The sequence below is a fragment of the Piliocolobus tephrosceles genome, chromosome 9, assembly GCF_002776525.5.
Source record: "Piliocolobus tephrosceles isolate RC106 chromosome 9, ASM277652v3, whole genome shotgun sequence".
In the NCBI taxonomy this organism is placed as follows: Eukaryota; Metazoa; Chordata; class Mammalia; order Primates; family Cercopithecidae; genus Piliocolobus; species Piliocolobus tephrosceles.
Window position 1 is genome coordinate 9305051 of NC_045442.1, and position 23359 is coordinate 9328409.

The 23359-nt window shown below is 51.4% G+C and overlaps 1 protein-coding gene across 2 annotated transcripts in view; it reads right to left on the reverse strand.

The window, feature by feature from the left end:
- LHPP (phospholysine phosphohistidine inorganic pyrophosphate phosphatase) overlaps positions 1-23359 on the reverse strand; it is a 164155-nt gene that overhangs the window by 136452 nt on the left and 4344 nt on the right. For both annotated transcript variants that reach the window (XM_023224318.1, XM_023224319.1), the window contains exons 2-3: positions 5775-5962; positions 1452-1605 (exon numbers count right to left, since the gene is read on the reverse strand). In XM_023224318.1, coding sequence (XP_023080086.1) covers positions 1452-1605; positions 5775-5962 — 342 coding nt within the window. The remainder of the gene's footprint in view (positions 1-1451; positions 1606-5774; positions 5963-23359) is intronic.

Consider the following 23359-nt stretch of genomic DNA (forward strand, 5'->3'; position numbering starts at 1 on the left):
AGATGGGGAGAGACACCCACAGACAGAGAGGCACCCACAGGCAGAGACCCCCACAGATGGGGAGAGACACTCACAGACAAAGAGAGACACCCACAGATGGAGGGCTGTCCCCCCTGGTGTCAATGAGAAAGCTGAGGCTGGGGCTGGGTCAGCAACCGAATTTCAGTTTAGAGTATTTGGTCGTGGATGTGGTCAGCTACCTCAGTAAAACTGGCGAAGGTTATTTTGCATTGAATAAACTTATAAGCAGAAAAAAAAAAAGAAAAAAATTACAAGAGGCTGGGTGTGGCGGCTCACGCCTCTAATCCCAACACTTTGGAAGGCCGATGCAGGTGGATTACAAGGTCAGGAGATCGAGACTATCCTGGCCAACATGGTGAAACCCCATCTCTACTAAAAATACAAAAATTAGCCGGGTGTGGTGGCGGGCACCTGTAGTCCCAGCTACTCAGGAGGCTGAGGCAGGAGAATCGCTTGAACCCGGGAGGTGGAGGTTAAAGCGAGCTGAGATCACGGCACTGCACTCCAGCCTGGATGACAGAGCGAGACTCATTTAAAAAAAAAAAAAAAAAAAAAAGATAGCCACACAACAGATAACCGTGCCCCAAGACATATCCATTTGCTGCATGCTAAGTCATTCACAAATATTGTTTGGTGAACAATAAAAAACGGGTGACAAAACAAGGTCAAGTGTGACACCAACGCTGTGAACACCTCCAGCCATAATGGTCTATTCGCACAGGAAGCCACTTGTGAGGACATACACCAAAATAGTGACAGGTGTTTTCCTCGTGCAATGGGACTAAAAATATTTTCTGGTTTCTTTTGCTCATCGGTATTGTCTAATTTTTCTTCAATGAACATGTGCTATCTCAGTGTAAGAAAAATGTTAAAAATAACCAACACTGTTTTGTTTAAGAAAGAGATGGCAAGGCACGTGCTAGAGGCTCAGATAAAACACTAATCACAAAATCACACCTTTACAGAGACAGTGATCTGTGGCCAGAGACTGTCAGTGCCCAGACTGGGTAGGCCTCAAGCCTATTTTTTACTAATTAGACAACCCTGGGGAGCATTCTGCAACATCCTGCTGCAGCCTATGCAAATGCACCTTCTCCTTCTTTGCTCTAAACTTGGGACAATCAACAGCTGGCCTCTGAGATCTCCAGAGGATCTCCATCTGCAGTGACGCCCTCTCCTCGTCTAGACTCCACGTGGAAGCCTCATCAACCAGTTCCTGAAGACAGAGTGTTCCTATTTCCTAAAGAAATGATTAAAGGAGAGGAATAAAGAAATGAAGAGAGAAAGCATGAAAAAGGGAGGGAGAAGAAGGTCACCGGTGCTCCCCCCACATGCCCTTCTGCTTCCTTCTCTGCCTGATTCCACAAGTCAGCGACTAGCACAGCCTCATCTAAAGCACTGAGAAATGACTCTCCTTGGAGCCAACTTACCCTTTTCCCAGTGATATGAGCACAGGATTTTCTAGCTCCATGAGCACCTGGAAGGCGTTATTCATGTTCTGATAAGAAAAGCTTTCTCCTGCGTCTGCGATTACCACACAGTTTGGGTTGGATGTGTCGATCTGACCAAATTCTGAGCGAACTCCTGGAGAGAGAGAGAGAGAGAGAGAGTGCAACGGAGCCCTGGGAGGATGTGGCCTACCTCCCGGTCTCCTACAGGGACACCTTTCACATGTCCTCCCCCTTTCTCAGGTACATTTCTTTCTGATCCTCACAGCTACCATGGGAGGTGGACACAGAAGGGTGTTATTCCTATTTGACAGAGGAGGGAATCTGGCTCCTCACTGAGGGCTTATGAGGAGAAAGGTGGACCCACCCAGGACCCTCCATCCCAAAACCGCATCAGCCCCAGGAGCTCCCTGAGGTCACTATCGCAGGCAGGAAACCCACAGCTTTGCAACTGAGAAGGAAAATCTGCTCAGAAGACACTGAGAGCCTGCAGCAGGAGGAAACGGGGCTGCTTGGAGGGTTGGCACTACTGGTCCCAAACTGTAAGAACCGTTGACACATTTCAGGTGACCCCACACATACGTCCTGAAGAAAAAGCAGAATTCCATCCCCACAGGCCCAGTTCACCACCTCCCTTAGGAAACTCTCTTCCTCCTTCTCCTTCTTTGTCTTCTCCCATTTTAAATTAAAATAGGAAAATTTGCAAGGATACATCAAATCATTGGCTTTGTCTTCAGATCCTAGAAGAAACATGCTGTCATATCTCTTAGGATTAGATGTCGACCTTTCTAAATTAAAAATAAACTGAGGCCAGGCATGGTGGCTCATGCCTGTAATCGCAGTACTTTGGGAGGCCAAGGTGGGCAGATCGCCTGAGGTCAAGAGTTCGAGACCAGCCTGGCCAACATGGTCAAAACCCCGTCTCTACTAACAATACAAAAATTAGCCTGGCCATGGTGGTGGGCACTTGTAATCTCAGCTACTCAGGAGGCTGAGGCAGGTGAATCACTTGAACCTGGGAGGCAGAGGTTGCAGTGGGCTGAGACTGTGCCACTGTATTCCAGCTTGGGCAACAGAGTGAGACTCTGTCGAAAAGAAAGAAAAGAAAAGAACAGAAAAGAAAAGAAGGAAGGAAGGAAGGAAAGAAAGAAAAGAAAAGAAAAAAAGAAAGAAAGAAAGAAAAGAAAGAAAAAAAGAAAGAAAGAAAGAAGGAAGGAAGGAAGGAAGGAACTGAAATACCCAATGAGATACCATTTCATACCCACCAGAATGGTGATAACACCAAGGTCTCTGGTGAGGATACTGAACAGCTGCAACAGATGGAAGAAGTGTAAAATAGTACAATCCCTCTGTAAAAAAGGTCTGGCAGTATTTTATAAAGGTGAACATACACGTACCCTATGACCCAGTAATTTCGCTGCTAGGTATTTACCCAAAAGAACTGTGTAAGAATGTTCAGAGCAGATTTGTTCATAATAGACTAAAACTGGTAACAATCCAGGTATCAACAACATGTGAATGGATAAACTGTGGTCTGTTCACTCAATGGAATACTATTCTGCAATAAAAATGAACAACCCTGCTGATACAAGCAACAATATTGATGAATCTCAAAAACATTATGTTGGGGAAAAGAAGCCTTACACAAAACACTACTGTGACAGAAAGGGTTAACTCAGCAGGACTAGGTTGCTCAAACCCTGTACATTCCAAAAAAGGCCTGTCTTCAGGACTGGCTTCTGGGAGATAACCTCTGAACCATGGCAATGTCCTACCTGATAAGAGGGGTTTTGTATGCTCAAGGCCTTGGGCCCTCCTCTCTCAGTCTGGCCAGATCATTTGTGCTAACAGCTTGGCTTATGGTGAACACCTGTTTGTATATGCCTGAAGCCCTGGCCGAGCTGTATCAGTTTGGACTCTGCAGGGCGGGAGACTGAGTTGCTAAGGTCAGTCATGCAGGTGCTAATCTCTACACAAAAACCCTGGACACTGAGGCTCCAGTGAGCTTCCCTGGTGGCCAGTGCTTCCCACGTGTTGTCATACATCATTGCTGGGAGAATCAAGTGTGCCCAGTAGGACTCCACTTCGAAGGGACAACTGGAAGCTCACTCCTGTCTTCTCCTAGACTTTGCCCCATGTGTCTCCTCTCTTTGTGGAATTTAATCTTTATTCCTTCATGGTAATAAGTCTAACTGAGAGTAATACTTTTTCAAAGTTCTGTGAGTCCTTCTAATGAATCATTCAGCCTGGGGGTAGCACTGGAGGCCCCAGTACAATTATAACTGTATGATTCTATTTACATAAAATTCTAGAATAGGAAAACTTATTTATAATGAAAAAAATCCAAACAGTGGTTGCCTCTAAGGGGACAAGAGGTAGAGATCGCCTGGGCAAGGCGCGAGGTAGCTGTCAGAGCTGTCAGTGATGGTGACGGTCTAGCTCTAGCTCTTCACGGGGCTGGGTTCCATGGGTGCATGTATTCGTCAAAACTCAGCAAAAGTACACTTGAGGTGTGTACATTTCATTGTATGTATATTTTACATCAACAGGAAAAACTGTAAACAAATGCTGAACTCTAATGATATGCTAAAGTGTTTAGGGGAGTATACCTGTGTCTGCATTTTACTCTGAAATGCATCTAAATAATAACATGGACAGACAGATGGAGGGATGGACAGATATAAAGTGAAGAAAATATCAAAAAATGTCATTGACAACCTTGGTAAAGGGTATAAAACTATGCCAAGTAAGGCAGGGAGCGGTGGCTCACTCCTGTAATCCCAGCACTTTGGGAGGCTGAGGTGGGTGGATCACCTGAGGGCAGGAGTTCAAGACCAGCCTGGCCAACATGGTGAAACCCCATCTCTACTAAAAATACAAAAATTAGGCAGGTATGGTGGCACGCACCTGTAACCCCAGCTACTTGGGGGACTGAGGCAGAAGAATCGCTTGAACCCGGGAAGCAGAGGTCACAGGGAGCCAAGATCATACCACTGCTATACTCGAGCCTGGGTGACAGAACGAGACTCTGTCACACACACTCACAAAAATAAAAAATAAACTATTCCAAGTAAAAATTACTTGAACTTTGTTGTATGCTTGAAATTTTTCATAAAATGTTAGACAGAAAATCCACCAATGATTGAAAAAAAAAATTCCAAGTCTGAAAACAAGGGTCTAGTTATTGAAAACACGGATGCAGGATTATAGCTGAGGAAGGGCATTCATCCTCCCTCCAGCCTCCCAGTTTTGTCATCTGCTTGTCTGATTCACTGGCCAAGGCCACCCTCCAAGCAGATGCCCACCTCCCTCTCCTGCTGGCTTCTTCCAGCTCTACTCCCAGGTCCAGCAACCCTTTTCTGAAGGATAGGGGAAGATAATTTTTCTTAAATCTTCTTTCTTTGAAGACCATGTTGTAAAGACACTAGCAGGGATCCTAAACTACAGAGAAAGTATTTTGAGAAATATGATTTCTAAAGGCCGGGCATGTCAGCCTTCACTGGCACTAGGTCTATGAAGTCAACATTTGGGCTTTCCAGGGGGCACCCACCACTTCTTGAGAGCCCCCACCTTGCCCTGGAAAGGAAAAACCATGCTTGCTTCTGCCTAGTGGTTTGTAAAAAAAAAAAATATCAAGTTCAGAGGAAGGAGAAGGCGCAGTGGACCAATGGAGAAGTGTCTGGAATTGCTAATGTCTCTTCTTTTTAAATATTCAGGAGGCACCAGATAATATTGTTCCTTCTGCTTCATTCCAAAAAAACCTCCCCACTGAGGGTCAAAGGGGCTCTCTGTTCTTGCATTCAGACTAAAATCAGGATGCAAACCTTGTTCCTACAGCCATTTGCAAACTGCTCCAAAGAGCAGAGCTGGTTTTCACATAGTTCAAGGCTTTGGTGCCAGACGTTAGAAGCTATGGACCTCAATGTAGCTTCTCACTGATATTCTCTGGCTCTCTCTCTCTGTCGCTTTCTCAACAGGAGCTAGAACTCCACCCCCTTGACAATTCCCTGGTCCCTTGATCCATCCTAGATCAGGAAAGAGAGCTTAGGATTTTCCTCCCAGGAGCCATCCAGAACCTGCTCTAAGGACCCTCTGGTGTGAGGCCAAGGAATGGACGGGGCTGGGTCTTAACTTGCCCCCAGCCCCCAGCAGGAAGTCCCATGAGGTTTTTGCGCCCTGCCCATGAGTGTTGGTGGCCTAGCTCAGTCAGCGGTCCAGCCCAGTGAAAGAGGCCCTCTGCACAGCCCCCACCCTGGGAAAGGGGAGCTTTCACCCCCATGAGGTCCTGGTGCCCAGCAGGCCTACCGTCGTGGATGAGCAGGTATGGTCGCAGGCCTCGCTCCTTCAGGATCTGGCAGGCGGCCGGTGCCGGGGCGGTCACCTCCCCCTCAGAGATGTCAAATCCCAGCCTCCGAAGCTGCCCCACCAGCTCTGCCCGGGACTTCTGCGACTCGTTGGTGCAGAACCTCACCTTCAGCCGGGAGCCCTTCAGTCTGCGGCAAGGGAGACACAGGCCCGGGGAGTCAGTACGTGGAGTATGAGGCCTCTGAAGGAGGCTGCGCGGTGCTTCTCGGAGGGCATCCAGCAAAGTCCAGAACAGGCCAGGCCACTGCGAGCCCCTGCGGGGGCCCCGGCTGACCCTGGGTGTGTTCGGACTGAGATTTCTGAGCTGAAGCAGACCCCTTCTCAGAGGACCCCATACCACGCCCCAACTCTTTCCATCCTCACTGGACTTCATACACCTGAGGCTCCCTGAGGTTCCCCACTGACCTCCCTTTTCATTGCCCCTCCCCCTGCCTGGGATGCAGCTCTGTCCCCCGCATCTCCACCTGTGCCACTTATTTTTTTATTTTTTTTAATTTTTGAGAGAGTCTCGCTCTTGTCGCCCAGGCTGGAGTGCAGTGGCATGATCTCAGCTCACTGCAACCTCCACCTCCCAAATTCAAACGATTCTCCTGCCTCAGCCTCCAGAGCAGCTGGGATTACAGGCGCCTGCCATCACATCAGGCTAATTTTTTGTATTTTTAGTACAGACGGGGTTTCACTATGTTAGCAAGGCTGGTCTCGAACTCCTGACCTCAGGTCTCCCAAAGTGCTGGGATTACAGGTGTAAGCCGTCGTGCCTGGCCCACCTGTGCCACTTCTACCCAGTCCCTGAGAGCCATGCAATACCTCCTCTCCACAATCCTGCTCAGCCTGGCTAGGGGCCACCTCTGAGTGTCCACAGCTATTTCTCTGTCCCTTTCCACCACACTTAGCATTTCCACTTGCAAACGAGCTGCACACGTCCACGCCTTACTAACTCTGGATCCATATTTCCCAAAAAGTACAAAGGCAGATGGCCCGAGACAAGGTTTGTCTTCTCATCACTGTCAATGGAGAAAAGTTTGCCAAAGTCATCAGGGACACCAACTATTCCGGAACGGACAGACAGGACCTGGACCCTGCTCAAACCCAGCCTGGAGGTCCCATGAACTTGAGGATGCTGCCACTGGCCGGCGGCACCGAGCTTCTTCCCTCCTGACTTCACAGGAGACCCGCGAATCCAGGCTGCACCTGGGCAAGTTCTCAGAATGCACCAAATGAAATAACATCCACCCTTCTGCAAACTGTCAGTGAGCGCCTACTACGTGCCTGGCACTGGCCAGTCATGAGCATGGACAAGGTCCTGGATCTCCAGGCCACTATCCAGGGTGGGGTAGGAGGAGGGCACCAAACAAGAGACCCCACGAAGGAAGGGCAATTTGTGACTGATGAGAGAGGCGCTATTGCAGAACATAAACAGGGTGAGCAGACAGAGGGTGACAAGGTGGGGTAGGAAGGCCAGGGGAGGCCTCCCTGGGGAAGCAAGAGAGAGGGCCAGGGTGTGGTGCTTCTGTGCAGGGAGAGCAGGCTGGAGGACCTGGCGCCCACCAGGAAGGGACCCGCGCACGTTAGAGGAACCTGCAGAGGTGGGCGGGGTGGGTCACTCAGACGTGGGGGGAGGGTGACAGGCCGGACCTGGCTCCCTCACCCAGATCACAAGAGCCCTCCCTGGACAAACCGGCCCCAACAAGGCAGTGGTCATATCTGACATCTGCATGGAGCTGCAGTGTGGACTCGTGGAAAAGACATCAAGCTGCAAGCCCAAGGGCCGAAGGTTTTAAGAAACCCTAGTAAAATTAACCAGCCATGCTAATTGCATCTGGCGCCGTTCTCAGACAGGTCCGAAACACACATTTCACTGAGCTCCAAAGATGCGGACGTCTTGGCTCTTCATCTATTCTTTCAAGCTGCATATTTTTTACAGTCTAAGCAAAACAGCAAAACGGTGTTAAATGCGTAATTTAAAATTTATAGAAAATACACATAGAGAGGAGGCATGTGCTCAAGTTTTGTTTACAGATGTGGCCCCAAGGAAAGGAATACACGCACATTCAACCCAGTTACTAGAACTACAGCTTGAAATCAACTTCCATCTGAGCAAGTGAGACCCAACTAAAAACTCGACTCAAACTGAACCCAGAGTGAATGGCATTTGTCCACGTTATGGGTGAGGGACTGAAGCCCAGAAATGTCAAGGGCTTTCTGTTCCCCCTCTTGAGCCTGGGACTTTGGAGGTGGAGCTGATATCTACTCACAGTGGAGTCAGGAACAGGAAATCGGCACTCTGGAGCTGTCCCGCATAGTGGGGAAAGGACACAGCCCAGTGTGGGGTCTCAAAGACTGGGGATTCAGGCCCAACTGGAGACCTGAGGGACGGACAAGGAGATGGCAGGAAAGGGCAGGCCAAGTGGTGGGAAGGGCAGCCCACCTTGCGCACAGGCAGGTGTGCACTGGCCCCGCCCTCTCGGATAGAAAGAACTATCCGAGCAGCGTGGGGTATAGGGAAGGTGGAGCCAGAAAATGAGGCTGGAGTGGACAACCACTGAGAGGGCAGATAAGGCAGAGCACAGTGGCTCACACCTGTAATCCCAGCACTTCAGGAGGTTGAGGTGGGTGGTTCACTTGAGGGCAGGAGTTCGAGACCAGCCTGGTCAACATGGAGAAACCCTGTCTCTACTAAAAATACCAAAAAATAAAAATAAAAATTGCCGTGTGTGGTGGCGGGCACCTGCAGTCCTAGCTACTCAGAAGGCTGAGACAGAAAAATCGCTTGAACCCAGGAGGCGGTCACAGTGAGCCGAGCCACTGCACTCCAGCCTGGGCCACAGAGTGAGACTCTGTCTCAAAACAAAAACAAAAACAAAAATACGGGCAGATAAGCCAGGCACGATTCCCTACTACTGAGGGAGGGCCCCAAATACAGCCCTGAGTGGTAGTGACAGCTATTGGGAAAAGGTGGCAGGACTCAGGCCAATGTCCCCTCCTGCTCCCACCGTCCTGTGTAACATTGCCACACCCTGTCTCTCTCTGTCAGTTGTTGTGTGTAACACTAACCAGTGTCTCCAATCATCTGATTTATGCATCTGTTGTGTTTCTTACTGGCCTACGAACTCCAGGAGTTTAGGCACGAATCTGCTCGGGTCTCCACGGCATCCTCGGGGCTTCCCACGGGGCTTGGCACTTCACAATCCCCCATAAACATTTGCTGAACGACTGACTGATGGAGAAGTCTAAATGACCTCACCCGCTACTTACCTGAGGGTGTCCTGAGCCGGCAGCCTCCTTACAACCCCCACCAGAAACAGACAGGCTTCCGTGATGAAAAACATGTTTCTGCACTGAAATAAGCCTCCAGACCCCCAGTCGTGGAGCTGACAGGTGCAATTTAGGAAGAAATGTGTAGATCTGCTGACCACATAGTGAATGCAGACAAGAGGCTGGCAACGTCTTCTCCAATAGCACAAGTGATTCATTCCTTTCTTACTATTTGTCTTTCCTAATCAGAGGTTTATGAATTATCAATTACACTTACTGGTTAATTGCCCTTCATAAAGATAGCTTTTAAAATTTTTAAATTAGGCAGTTAATATATTGTAACTAATAGCATCACCTTGTACATTATGGATAGATCTCCATTGATTGGCACCGGGAACGTGTGACTCGCACCCAAGTTAATGGAGCAGTTGAGTGAAGAAGTGCAGGGGGTCCCCGGGGACTAATTATTGCTAATGAATGATGATGTGACCTTCTCAGAACAGTGAGCAATCGATGTGACAGTGAGATGACAGTGCCTCACATCTGTTATTCCAAACACAACTTCAGATGTGGATGAAAGATGAGTAAGTCACAGAACTCGCTTTGGGACTCGAGCCACAGGCCTCCTTTGAAATGCCAACGTAAGTTCATTCAACCTATATGCTCTTACAACATCAAGTACTAGTTTTAGAGAAGAAATCTGTCCCTGAAAAATCTGAGGTGAAATGCTAGGGTAAGTGCCCTCCCGTTGGGTTCTGTCTTTCTGTGCCCCGGACCACACCCCCCTTTGAGCCGTCACCAGAGACCCATTCTGACCACCAGGGACCAGCCCCAGGTTGCCTCTTCCTTATTTTAAGCTACTGAAAATAAAGTATGCACTATTGTTTAAAGAGTAAAATATTGGCCGGGCGCGGTGGCTCAAGCCTGTAATCCCAGCACTTTGGGAGGCCGAGACGGGCGGATCACGAGGTCAGGAGATCGAGACCCTCCTGGCTAACACGGTGAAACCCCGTCTCTACTAAAAATACAAAAAATTAGCCGGGCGAGGTGGTGGGCGCCTGTGGTCCCAGCCACTCAGGAGGCTGAGGCAGGAGAATGGCGTGAACCCAGGAGACGGAGGTTGCGGTGAGCTGAGATCCGGCCACTGCACTCCAGCCTGGGCAACAGAGCAAGACTCCGTCTCAAAAAAAAAAAAAAAAAAGAGTAAAATATTAATACAACATTACACTGAGCCTTGCCTCTGGATAAGGACGGTGGTGTCACTCAAGACCCATGATCTGATTTTGTCCTCGTGCCCAAGGTATTTGCTGTCCCTTATGCACATCCCCAAGGGCCAGGTGCCTGGCTCGCAGGTGGCCCTCAATAAGTCGTACCCACTGGGCAAATGAGCCTATGAGGCAAGAACCATTATCTCCACTCTAGAAGGAGAAGATGGAGGCCCCAGGAGACAGAGACCTGACCAAGGTCACACAGCTTGTAAGCAGCAAGGCCTGTGAGCCCAGATGGGGAGTCCTAACCCCCAGTGTGACTGCATCTGGAGATGGGGCCTTTGTGGAGTAATTCAGGTAAAATGAAGGCATAAGGGTGGGACTTCCTCATGATAGGATGTGTCCTAGGAGGAAGAGACACCAAAGAGCACTCCTGCTCTCTCTTTCCATGAAGGCACAAAGAGGCCGTGTGAGCACACAGCAAGCCGGCACCTGCTTACAAGCCCAGAAAAGGGATCTCACCAGAAACTGGCCATGCTGACCCCTGATACCAGCCTTCCAGTCTCCAGAACTGTGAAAAAATAAACGTCTGCTGTTGAAGTCCTCCGTCAATGGCACTTGTTATGGCAGCCCAGGCCGACTAGGACAGCTGAGGAAGCAAATCCTCATTATCCCTCAGTGGGGCCTGCCACAGGATGCCACAGACTTGGCCTTGGGAGGCATGGAGTACAAGAATTCCAAAATATCAGGAAAGCCCTAGTCAGGTACAGCTCCAGGACCCCAGCAAGCCTTGCAAAGAGCTGCACCAAGAGCCCCTGCAAAGAGGGACGAGCCCAGCTCTAGGATGGGCTGTTTCCCACCCCACCACCCAAGAACCTTGGGGAAGGGGCCTTCTGCAGGGTCCTGGCTGTCAGACAGCCCCTCTGAGACCGTGGCCCCCACCTCAACGTGCTGCCTCCTCCCCAGGAATCCCATGAGAGTGGGGATTTGCTCCCACTTCCTGTGGCCAAACTGGATCTTTTTTTTTTGAAACAGAGTCTCACTCTGTCAGCCAGGCTGGAGTGCAATGGCACAATCTTGGCTCACAGAAACCTCCGCCTCCCGGGTTCAAGCAATTCTCCTGCCTCAGTCTCCCGAGTAGCTATGATTACAGGTGCCCACCACCATGCCTGGCTAATTTTTGTATTTTTAGTAGAGATGGGGTCTCACCATGTTGCCCAGGCTGGTCTTGAACTCCTGATCTCAGGTGATCCACCTTCCTTGGCATCCCAAAGTGCTGGAATTACAGGCGTTAGCCACCGCGCCTGGCCTAAGCCACCACGCCCAGCCCAAACTGGATCTTTGAACTGACCTTTACCTCATCTCAGCAGGCCAGGACGAGCCTCTGAGTGACAACGTCGCCTGGGGCAATTACCGTGCATCAGATGAACCGGCCCTTACAAATCACCTCGGACTCTCCACATCTGCTGGCTGTCGGCATCTGCCAGGAGCACTCACCCGCAAATAATGAAAACCCTCTCATTACTGTTCCACAGCAGGTAAAGTGTTAGGACAATTATTGGACATCCTGAGTGACCTTGGGACAGCTCAATAGCTGGCCTTCTGAGGACCGCCGGAGGTCTTGAGGCTGGAGGGAGCAGGGGCTCCCTCGGAGGGGAGGCTGGGCAGGAGGTGGGGGGCCGCAGGAAAAGGGCAGGATGAGCCCCTCCCAGCTGGGCCCCCTGCCCTCCAGCCCTGGTACTGGTCACCTTTGTGTGACCCAAGGCCCTCCTTGCCTTCACGCTCCCCTGGGGGCTGGCCCTGATCATCCTACAAATTAGGGTTCACATGCCTCTTTCTCCTGGAAGCCCCAGAGCCATGCGCCCAGGCAGGTCCCATCCTCCCAGCTGCGCTCACACAGCCCTTGGTGCTGCTCTGGTCCTGCCATCACCACCTCCCTCCTCTGCCTCCTCTGCAAGCCCGGGGCTCGGGGCTCAGGAGGGCAGGGCTCTGCCTGCTCAGCACTCCCGCCATGCCTGGTGTCCAACCACAGTGGAGCCAAGGTCAGCACCTGGGGGCACCCTGGCACAGGACCAGCCCCATCCTCAGCGACCAGAGCCTTGGTTTACCGAGAGAGGAGTCACTCCAGCATCTCCTGTGTAGGGATGAGGGGCAGTGGGCACCCAGGTCAGGGTCTCAGAGGCCAGAGAGGGGCCACCAGGTTCTCAGGAGTACATAGGGCTGCAGGGAACCCTTGGGGTCAGTGTCATCAAAAGGCTCAGGTTGGCAGCTCATAGGTCAGAAGGGCTGTCTGGCCCACAGAGTGAGGCTGGAATTTGAGAAATGTCAACTCACGGGTTCACAGGTGCCGAGACTGGCAGGCAGTGACTGGCCCTTTCCTGCAGCAACTCTGCCGGATGCTCTCTAGAATCCCATCCAAAATCTACCCAGCACAGTACCCAGTACCCAGCGTAGTAGGTGCTTTACTGGGAGAAGCACCTAACTGACCAAATTCCAGATCTGATGGGCTCACTTGGTAATGGAGAAATTCACAGCTAGAGGAAAGGGGTGTGGAGGCAGCAGGGCAAAGGGGTGGAGGGTTGGTTCCCAGGGAGCGGGGATGGGAGGGGCAGCACTTCCCCACATCAGACTTCAGACTTCAGCCTCCCTAACTCCTAGCCTGCTCCTGCCTCCCGGGGCCACGTCACAGACATCACCTGGTGCGCTGGAGGGTCCCTGTTACTACTGAAATGGGAACCAGTGCAGAGAAATACAAGCTCAACGCCTCAGTTTCCTCAGAGAGGGGAAAGGACATTGACCACGCCCCTTTCCCAGGGGTTGTAGTGAAAGGAGATACAGGCGCAGCACCAGCCCCAGGCCCACAGCAGCCCCAGTGGCACTGAAATGTTTGTTTTGTTTCGTATTGAAATGGAGTCTCGCTCTGTTGCCCAGGCTGGAGTGCAGTGGCACAATCTCAACTTACCACAACCTCTGCCTCCCAGGTTCAGTGATTCTCCGGCCTCAACCTCCCAAGTAGCTGGGACTACAGGCGCGCACCACCATGCACGGCCAATTTTTGTATTTTTAGTAGAGATGGGGTTTCACGATGTTTGCCAGGCTGGTCTCAAACTCCTGACCTCGTGATCCGCCCATCTCAGCCTCCCAAAGTGCTGGGATTACAGGCGTGAGCCACCGCACCTAGCCTTGAAATGTTTTTAATAACGGGGCCTCTGGGCAGTGCTAGCCACTGTCTAATTTTCAGATCTTCAGTCGCTCCCCTTTGGAAAGCAATGGAGATTGAACATGCACGTTTGGAGAACTGAAACCCACAAAGTGCTCATTTCCTCCAAAAATCCAATTTTCCAAAGCAGAAGGTTGAGCAGGAGCCCTGTAAGCAGAGCAGAGTTGTTTTTTCAATAGAAATATACAGTTATTCACATACGCCCCGGGGATGCCCACACTGATGTGGGGATGAGCCCACCCTGTGCCCCGCACCATGATGCACACCAGCTTGGGCTGAGGGACAACCTGCAGGTAGGAGTAGCAACAGATCGGCATCTGTCCCCCAGGAGTGGGGTCTGGCTTCCCACCCTGGCGCGCGCACAAGGCTCGTGGAGTCTTGAGCCCCAGCCATAAACGGTGTGATGGTGGTGCCCAGCCTTCCAGCTCTCCAGGGCTGTCATGAAGGAGACGAGGTAAAGGCTGTGCACAGTGGAGACGACATGGGCCCTTGGCATGGTGCAGGCCTCACACTGGCTCCAGCTGAACCTGCTGCACTTGCTCCTCCTGCCAGCAGACAGGCCAGGGCAACCCTAGCAGCAAGGCGGGCAGCCAGCTGCTCCCCGGCCCCTACTCGCGGACCCCTCCCCATGGTCCGCTAGACGCTGTTGAGCAGCTGCACACAGTCTTGTGTCATCAGTGTCCAAAGTTTGAATGGAGAGAAGAGACGCAGTGACGCAGGAGCTGGGCCCTAGCTGGGCCTCCTGGTCTCGGTCAGCTGGGCAGTGACCTGAGCAGGGAGGCAATGAGGTCACGCTGGGGCAGGCCCCCAGCTAGCGCCCTTATCAAACACGCAGCACACCTTCCCGTACCTGCGCCTCCTCACCTGCCCGCACAACTCCCATCTAGAGTATTTTCTGAAGTGCCTGTGACACGGAGCCCAGATCACAGGAACATGTTGATCCCATGAGCATCGATGTCCCAGGAATCAATAAACACAATTTAGAATCAAGTGCATGGGAATCGGCAGCCAGAGACCTTGGAGACCACGCAGCCCGAGTGGCTCACTTCACAGAGGGGGATACGAAGGCCCAGAGGGACAGGAAATGCCTCATGGCACGTGGGGGTGGAGGGGTGGGGATCCTGGGTCCTTTCTTCCACTCCTCAGCCTAGGAGCCTCAGCAGCAGCCCGACGTCCCCAAGGGCCACGGCGGCTGCAGGGGACAAAGGCCAGGCCTCTGTAAGTAAGGTGGGAGCTTGGCTCAGGAAGCAGACACATCTCCTCCCTGCATGACTGTGGCTTGTCACCTAACCCTCTGCAACCTGTTTCCTCACCTGTAAAATGAGGCACTAACAGTAGCTACTGGACAGGGCTGTCATGAAGATCATATTTTTTATTTATTTTATTTTATTTTTGAGACGGAGTCTCACTCTGTTACCCGGACTGGAGTGCAGTGGCACAATCTCGGCTCACTGCAACCTCTGCCTCCCAGGTTCAAGTGATTCTCTTGCCTCAGTCGCCCAGGTAGCTGGGATTAAGGGCACCCGCCACTATGCCCAGCTTATTTTTTGTATTTTTAGTAGAGATGGGGTTTCGCCATGTTGGCCAGGCTGGTCTCGAACTCCTGACCACCGGCTCATGCCTGTAATCTCCAGCGTTTTGGGAGGCCGAGGCAGGCGGGTCACCTGAGGTCAGGAGTTTGAGACCAGCCTGGCCAACATGGAGAACAGCATAGCGAAACCCCTTCTCTATTAAAAATACAAAAGTTAGCTGGGTGTGGTGGTGCACACCTGTAATCCCAGCTATTCAGGAGGCTGAGGCAGGAGAATCACTAGAACCTGGGTGGCAGAGGTTACAGTGAGCTGAGATGGCGCCACTGTACTCCAGTCTGGGCGACAGAGCGAGACTGCATTTCAAAAAAAAAGACATGAGAAGCACCTGGCACATTTTGAATACTAAATAAATGGCAGTAATTACTGTGGTGGTGACAATGACAACCACGTATCTGACAAACCCAGTGTTGGGGCAGGTACATTTTGAGAGGAAGCCAGGTGCCCGGGGAAGCAGGCCAGCAGGAGGAGCCCAGAGTGCATCGCCCAGGGGCACCTTTAGGAAGAGGGGGAAGTTGACACCAGCAGGGAGCCCAGGGTGAACTGAGCCCCAGCCATGGCTACAGCAGCGCCTAGTGACTGGCTCCTCCCCCACCGAGCCCCACCGGCATGTTCACGTCAAATCCTCTTGACAATCTGAGAGGTGGGTTCAAGTTTCCACTTACAGATGGGACCCGCGGTTTGGAGATGGGACCTGTGGTTTGGAGGGGCTCAGTGACTCATCTAGGGACAGAACTGGGATGAGAATCCTTTTATGTTAGCCTCATGGAAATATAAGCAGATGTGGAAAATACAGCTCCTTGAGCAGAACTGCATGCTTTGGTTTAGCGTATGCGCTGAGTTCAACAACTACAAGACTTCATGTGGCCAGGCACGGTGCTTCATACTTGTAATCCCAACACTTTGGGAGGCTGAAGTGGGCAGATCCCTTGAGCTCAGGAGTTCAAGACCAGCCTGGGCAACATGGCAAAACCTTGTCTCTACTAAAAATACAAAAATTGGCCAGGTGCAGTGGTGTGCACCTGTAGTCTCAGCCACGTTGGGGGCTGAGGTGAAAGGATCGCTTGAGCCCAGGAGGTTGAGGCTGCAGTGAGCCAAGATTGTGCCACTGCACTCCAGCCTAGGTGACAAAGTGAGACCCTGTCTCAAAAAAAAAAAAAAGAAAAAAAAAGGTCTGCTTATTGGCAAAACAACCCACTCTTCAAAATTATTTGCCCCTTCAACAACAAAATGCTCCTTTAGCTCCTGGATATGGAATAAGTACGGCGTTGGCTTTTATCTCCTCATACTCTAAGGTAAAAAGGAAAAGAAAACAAAAACTTAAAAAAAAAGGAAAACGTTGGCATTTGTTTGTTTTTGCTTTTTTGAGACTGAATCTCACTGTATTGCCCAGGCTGGAGTGCAGTGGTGCAATCTCGGCTCACTGCAACCTCCACTTCCCAGGTTCAAGTGATTCTTCAGCCTCCTGAGTAGTTGGGACTACAGGTGCACACCACCACACCCAGCTAATTTTTTAATATTTTTAGTGAGACAGGGTTTCACTGTGTTGGCCAGGCTGGTCTTGAACTTCTGACCTCAGATGATCCACCTGCCTCGGCATCCCCAAGTGCTGGGATTACAGGCGTGAGCCACCTGGCCCAGCCCAAACGTTGGTTCAGGAGAAAATATTTCACTTAATTCTTGCAGCCTGGGTACAGGAATTACACATAAGAAGCTGGGGCCCTTGAGGCGCAGCCATAATGGGGTGACGGAAGGCTAAGGGACTTCCTTGAGGCCACATGGCAACTATGGGGCAGAGCTGGGATTGGAAACCCACGTTCTCACAGTAGACTTGGCACCTGGCACTTTATGTGGCAGGATGAAGCTTTGCAACAGGTAAGATGTGGTGCCTGCCCTGGCAGAAGCAGCAGCCCTCACTCCTTCTCAAAAGGTGTCTGAATAAGTCCTCTCACTTCTGTGAATCTTAGGTTCCTCCTCCACAAGCTGGACAGCAACGTGCCTGTCGCCAGGCGCCTGGGAAATCACCCTGTACACCACAGTGGGCAGGTGTGGCACTGCTTTGCCAATATGGATTCTTGTACATTGTGTGGCACTGGGGGTAGGAGCAGGATTCCATTCATGAGCTTTGTAACTTGTGCCACACTCACTTCATAATTGGCCAAGGGCTTCTAACCAGAGGCAGCACCTGCAGGGTAAACCAATAATCCTGTGCCAGACCCACCCTGGCTGCCCTTGATTTTCACAGGGCGACCCCTGCCAACCAAGGCTGAGATCAGAAACCGAGAAGCAGACCTTACTCCTGCCATTAGAGCCATGGCAAAGCCTCCGAGCAGCCATCAGATTTTCCTCAGTCTCCTTCCACACAGTTCAAGTTCGTGATTCTGTTATGACTCTACCCCAGATATATGGGGGTGGCTATGTTTCCTTTTTTTGTTTTTTCTTAACAAAAATGTAAGTTTAGGCTGGGCGTGGTGGCTCACGCCTGTAATCCCAACACTTTGGGAGGCTGAGGTGGGCGGATCACCTGAGGTCAGGAGTTCAAGACCAGCCTGGCCAACATAGTGAAACTCCGTCTCTACTAAAAATACAAAAATTAGCCGGGCGTGGTGGCAGGTGCCTGTAGTCCCAGCTACTCAGGAGGCTGAGGCAGGAGAATCGCTTGAACCCAGGAGGCCGAGGTTGCAGTGAGCTGAGATCGCACCACTATACTCCAGCCTGGAAGACAGAGAGAGATGCGTCTCGAAAAGAAAAGGAAGTTTATACACATTATTCTACAATTTTTCACTTGCTATATGCAGCACTCATGTCATATAAACTAATGTCAGCCCAAACAGAGTGAACTCATTCTTTCATAGCTGCCTAACAATCTGAACGCATTCACTCATCCCTCCTAACAGGCTCACTTCCAGCACTCACATAAACTTCTAAGCATATAAACTGTGTTGTGCAGTTCACTGCCGCAGACCTCAACATATTTTTTTTGAGTCAGAGTCTTGCTGTGTCACCCAGGCTGGAGGGCAGTGGCACAATCTTGGCTCACCCCAACCTCTGCCTCTCGGGTTCAAGCAATTCTCATGCCTCAGCCTCCCGAGTAGCTGGGATTACAGGTGCACACCACCACACCCACCTAATTTTTGTATGTTTAGTCGAGATGGGGTTTCACTATGTTGGCCAGGCTGGTCTCAAACTCCTGACCCCATGTGATTTGTCCGCCTTTGGCCTCCCAAAGTGCAGGGATTACAGGCGTGAGCCACTGCACCCAGCCCAACATTGTTATTCATAAAAACACTTCCTTCATTTTCATCAATTGACCTCAGAAGAAACATTATAAATTTGAACATAGAAAATATATTCCATGCTGAGCTAGGCACGGTGGCAGATAACTATAATCCCAGCTACTGGGTAGGCTGAGCTGGGAGGACTCCTTGAGGCCAGGAGTTTGATACCAGCCTGGGCAATATAGTAAGATCTCGTCCCTATTAAAAATAATATACTATTCAAACATCATTCATATATATATATATATATACACGCACACACATACATATATATGTGTATATATATGTGTATATGTGTGTGTGGGTGTGTATGTGTATGTGTGTGTATATATATTTAATTTTATTTTATAATTTAAATTTATCATTTAAATAAAATATAATTAAAATTAAATTTATAATTTAATTTATATATATATATATATATATATAAAATAATATCATTTGGTTGGATAAGTGCTCTGAGGCTACAAAGAATTCAAAACCCCTGACCTGGGACCTGCAAAGTCTCCAGCCTCCAGTGACCTGTGTACTAACCAAATACATGCCTTAGGCAATGGTGGGGCGGTGGCATTCAAGAGTGATGGGGTGGGTGCCTGCAGACCTGGACAAGAGTCAGGGAAGGCTGTGTCTCAAAATCCTCTGTGCTTTTGAAGAATACAAAGGAAAAGGATGTATCATGTCACCCTGGGGAAGTGACTGGGACTTGGTCTAGGACGGAGGACTTGGACTTTTCACTCTGTATATTCACTGGCTGGTGAGAATGTTTACATAAGGAGGCCACCTATTTCTTATGAAACTTAAAATGTTGAAATGACAGCTGAAATCACAGAACCCAGGATGAAAGAGCACTGGCTCCCATCTCTGAAGACAAAGTGCTTCACCTCCTGACAGCAAACGGGACCACAGGTGACGACAGCACGTTTTCAACAAACACCCCTTGTCCAAGGTCCAGGTTGCATCAGGAAAGCTCCTGTTGGCTTAAACAAATGCAAACAAATGGCCCTCTCCCTGCAATGTCCTGCCAGACCTCTCCGGCAGGTACCACACCGCGTATGGGGGTTGGATGAGGCAACACGGATGAACCTCCAGCCCAGGCCCACAGCTCATGTTAGTATTATTATTGTTGTTATTGTTATTGTTACTATTGCTGCTACTCCCAGGGACCTGTGTCCCTAGGACCGGATGGTGCCAGGAAAGCCAGGCATGAAGGAGGGGATCCTGGGGTGCCAGGACCAGCTGGACTTCAAAGATCCCCTGGCTCTGGCCTTCGCTGCTCCAGACCTGCTGGGAGGCACCTGCATTTTATCAGGATTCCCAAGACACCCGCACACACAGGCGACTGAGAGGTGCTACTGGAGGGAAGGGCTGTGGGCCTGGCCCCATAGCACCAGGGCGATTGGGGCCGTCCTGGGTGGGAATTGCTTTATAAAGCTGCCCTGGGCCAAGCCTGCTTCCTTCCGCCGGCTCCAAAAAAGGCCAGGCCAGGCCTGGGCTGGGCCCAGCAGATGTGCTTTAGTGGCCCAAGACAGGATGCAGTAAATGCCCACCCTCTTTCACATGCAGATGTCTCCCAGCCATAGGGCCAGGGCCCTGAGGCTGGGCCTCTACACCCCTCGCTGTGCCCGGCCCTGCCTCTGAATGGCTCCCCTCGGGGAACCCAATCCGCCCATGAAAGGGCTTCAATAAAGAGCCTGTTGGGGGACGCAGCAGGTTACAGATGTCCTCTGGCCTGTGACCACGCCCACCCACAAGTCCTAGAGCAGCAAGTGGGCCCTGCCTGGCCAGCAGCCCCAGTGTGGCCTCAGAGGTTTGGGCCTCCTGCTCCTCCACCTTAGCCCAGATGCCTGCCTGGCTGGCTCTCCCAGCATCCTCCAATCCCGGCTCCCTCGCCATGGGATTTGCGAGGCCAGGCACCCAGCCCTGGGCTCCCCACCTCGCTGCATGTCTCAGATGCTCTAGCCTTCCCTAGTGCATGCTGTCACCTGCTGGTCCCACAGGACTGCAGCATCGGCTCCACCAGGGCACGGGCTGCCATCTGCCTGTTCACTGCGGCACATCCCCAGGGCCTAGGCTGGTGTTTTTAGTACAGCAGAGGCACTCAGTGCATGCTTGTTGAGTGTATGAGTAAAGGAATGAATGCATGAAAAAAATAAAAAGGAATAAATGAACGAATGTGTGTGTGTGCGCGCATCTTTGATGAGGGTTCAGCAACCTTTTCTACTCCTGCCAGTTTCTGCATCTCCCCGATTTTTGGTCCTCACTTTGAAAAGAGGAAGGCCCCCGACCTCAGAGGCTGGTGTGAAGGGAAGGCGGGTGGTTAAGCACCTGCCTGGTGCATGACAGGCCTCCCTCGATGCAGGGTGACTGCTGTGGCTGCGGATATTATTTTAAAAACCTGAGCTTCTACTCCCCCTGTGCTCCGTGGCCCTCAATAAAATCGGAGGACCCTTGTCACCACAGAAAATCCAAGAAGAATGGTGACAGTGTGTCACCCCTCGCAGGCTCAGAGAACGGACAATACTGCCAGAGAGCCCACAGTGCCGGGAGCTACCAGGGAGGCCTGTGTTCCCCCTGCCCACCCTAAGACCACCCCCCCAATCACACTTGTCCCTCTGCGGTGGCTGCTCTCACCCCAGGAACTTCCTCTGAGCCCCTGCAGGACTTCAAAGCAGGCTGTGCATATCAAGGAGGCCACAGCATGAGAGGCACAGGGCCACCTTGCCCGTGGCTGCAGGCCACACAGGCTTCACCTGGGCAAGCAGGGCCTGCTCCGTGAAGGCTTCCTGGTTCAATCACCAGGCGAGGAAAACAGGCGTCCTGTACCTCTGGAAAATCCCCAGGGAAAATTCCAAAAGCGGCACATTTTCCTGGAGGGGGAGCTTCCGGCACCACCTTCGCAGCCACTTTGGGCACCTGTCACGGGCCCCACAGGCACACAAGGGAGGGTGCAGGGAGCTTCCCGGGCCCTGAGCGTGATGATCTGGCCCCAGAAGCACCGGGCAGGAGTGGAGGGGCCTTGCCCTTAAAAGCCAACAGAAAGGCTGAAAGGGGCCCTGCAAAGGTCTGCCGGGAGCCGAAGGGCTCGCCGGTGTGGGCGGAACCAGTCTGTGAGTGCTGGACAGCTCAGCGGCCCCTTCAGTGAAAACCCCACCAAGAAGTCTGTGTAACTGGGGGCCAGTGCGAGAGGCCATAAAGGTCACTTGAGAAGGCCCCCGTGGACAAGGCAGGGCGTGGGGACTTGGTCCTATGGCATGGGAAGCCACAGGGTTGAGAGACCAGGCCATCAGTTCTGCAGGCCCACAGACAGCACAATAACAAAACCTTCCAGATCACGGGTGTGATGTCCCCTCACCAAAAATAATCCCATATGCTTTTGGGAAGGGAGCTTTTAGCTTCTCCCAGCTACATTAACAGGATGGATTACATTTCAGGATGATTATACTGCTGTTAGATGTATAGAGTGTAGCTGCTACCAGAGACACCCCCAGCTACATAAATCTGCAGAAGCCAAAGCAAATCAAAACAAAACCCTCCTGGCGATCAATCAGTCAGAAGACGCCAGCCCAGAACCCAGAGAAGTTAACAGAACCCCTTCCAATGTCACAACCCGGAATCTGCACGTCTGTTGGACAGTTCTATATCAGGTGGGGGCCATCTCTCAGAATAAGCTGTTAGAGAAGCCTGTGATGTTCCCCAATAGCCCCTTCTCCCTCAAGGATTCCAAGTAGGGGTCTGGGTTGGGCAGACCAGGGCTCAAACTGTCCCTGGGGGGCCGGGCATGGTGGCTCACGCCTGTAATCCCAGTACTTTGGGAGGCCCAGGCGAGTGGATCACTTGAGGTCCGGAGTTTGAGGTCAGCCTGGTCAACATGGTGAAACCCCGTCTCGATTAAAAATACAAATATTAACCAGGCAATGTGGCAGGCACCTGTAATCCCAGCTACTCAGGAGGCTGAGGCAGGAGAATCGCTAGAACCCGGGAGGCGGAGGCTGCAGTGAGCTGAGATGGTACCAATGCACTCCACCCTGGGAGACAGACTGAGACTCTGTCTCAAAAAAAAAAAAGAAAACCTGCATGTGGAAGCATACCTGTGGTCCCAGTTATTTAGGAAACTGAGGTAGAAAGACTTTTTTGAGCCTAGGAGGTCAAGGCTGCAGTGAGCTGTGATCGTATCACTGCACTTCAGCCGGGGAGACAGATCAAGATCCTGTCTCAAAGAAAAAGAAAAAGAAAAGAAAGTGGCCTTCAGTGTTACACTGTTGTGGGTCTACTGTGTGTCAAACACCAGCCCAGGAACTTGATATACATCATAAGCCATAACGATACCCACCCCATGCCCCCTCCCTGCCCCCTCCCTGCCCCTCTCCACCCTGCCAGTTGTTCCAGTCAGACACTGGAAACCACCCTTTATTTCAAGTGCTCCCTGACCCCGACAACACCCCATATGTCAGCAGGTCCCATAGGTCCTGCTTCCAACACACCTCTTTAATTCATGCCGTCCTCCCCATCTCCATTGCCCTCTACCCAGTCCAAGCCCCACCAGCTCTCCCTGGACCACTGGAACCATCTAACTGGTGACTCTGTGTCCTCTCTGGCCCCTGCCCTTCTACCAGCCTATTCTCTACACTGCAGCCAGAGCGATCTCCTTGAAATATTTTAATTAAAAAACAATTTTTTGGCCGGGCGCGGTGGCTCATGCCTATAATCCCTGCACTTTGGGAGGCCGAGGCGGGCGGATCACGAGGTCAGGAGATCGAGACCATCCTGGCTAACACGGTGAAACCCCGTCTCTACTAAAAATACAAAAAATTAGCCGGGCGCGGTGGCGGGCACCTGTAGTCCCAGCTACTCGGGAGGCTGAGGCAGAAGAATGGCGTAAACCCAGGAGGCGGAGCTTGCAGTAAGCTGAGATCGCGCCACTGCACTCCAGCCTGGGTGACAGAGTGAGACTCCGCCAAAAAAAAAAAAAAAAAAA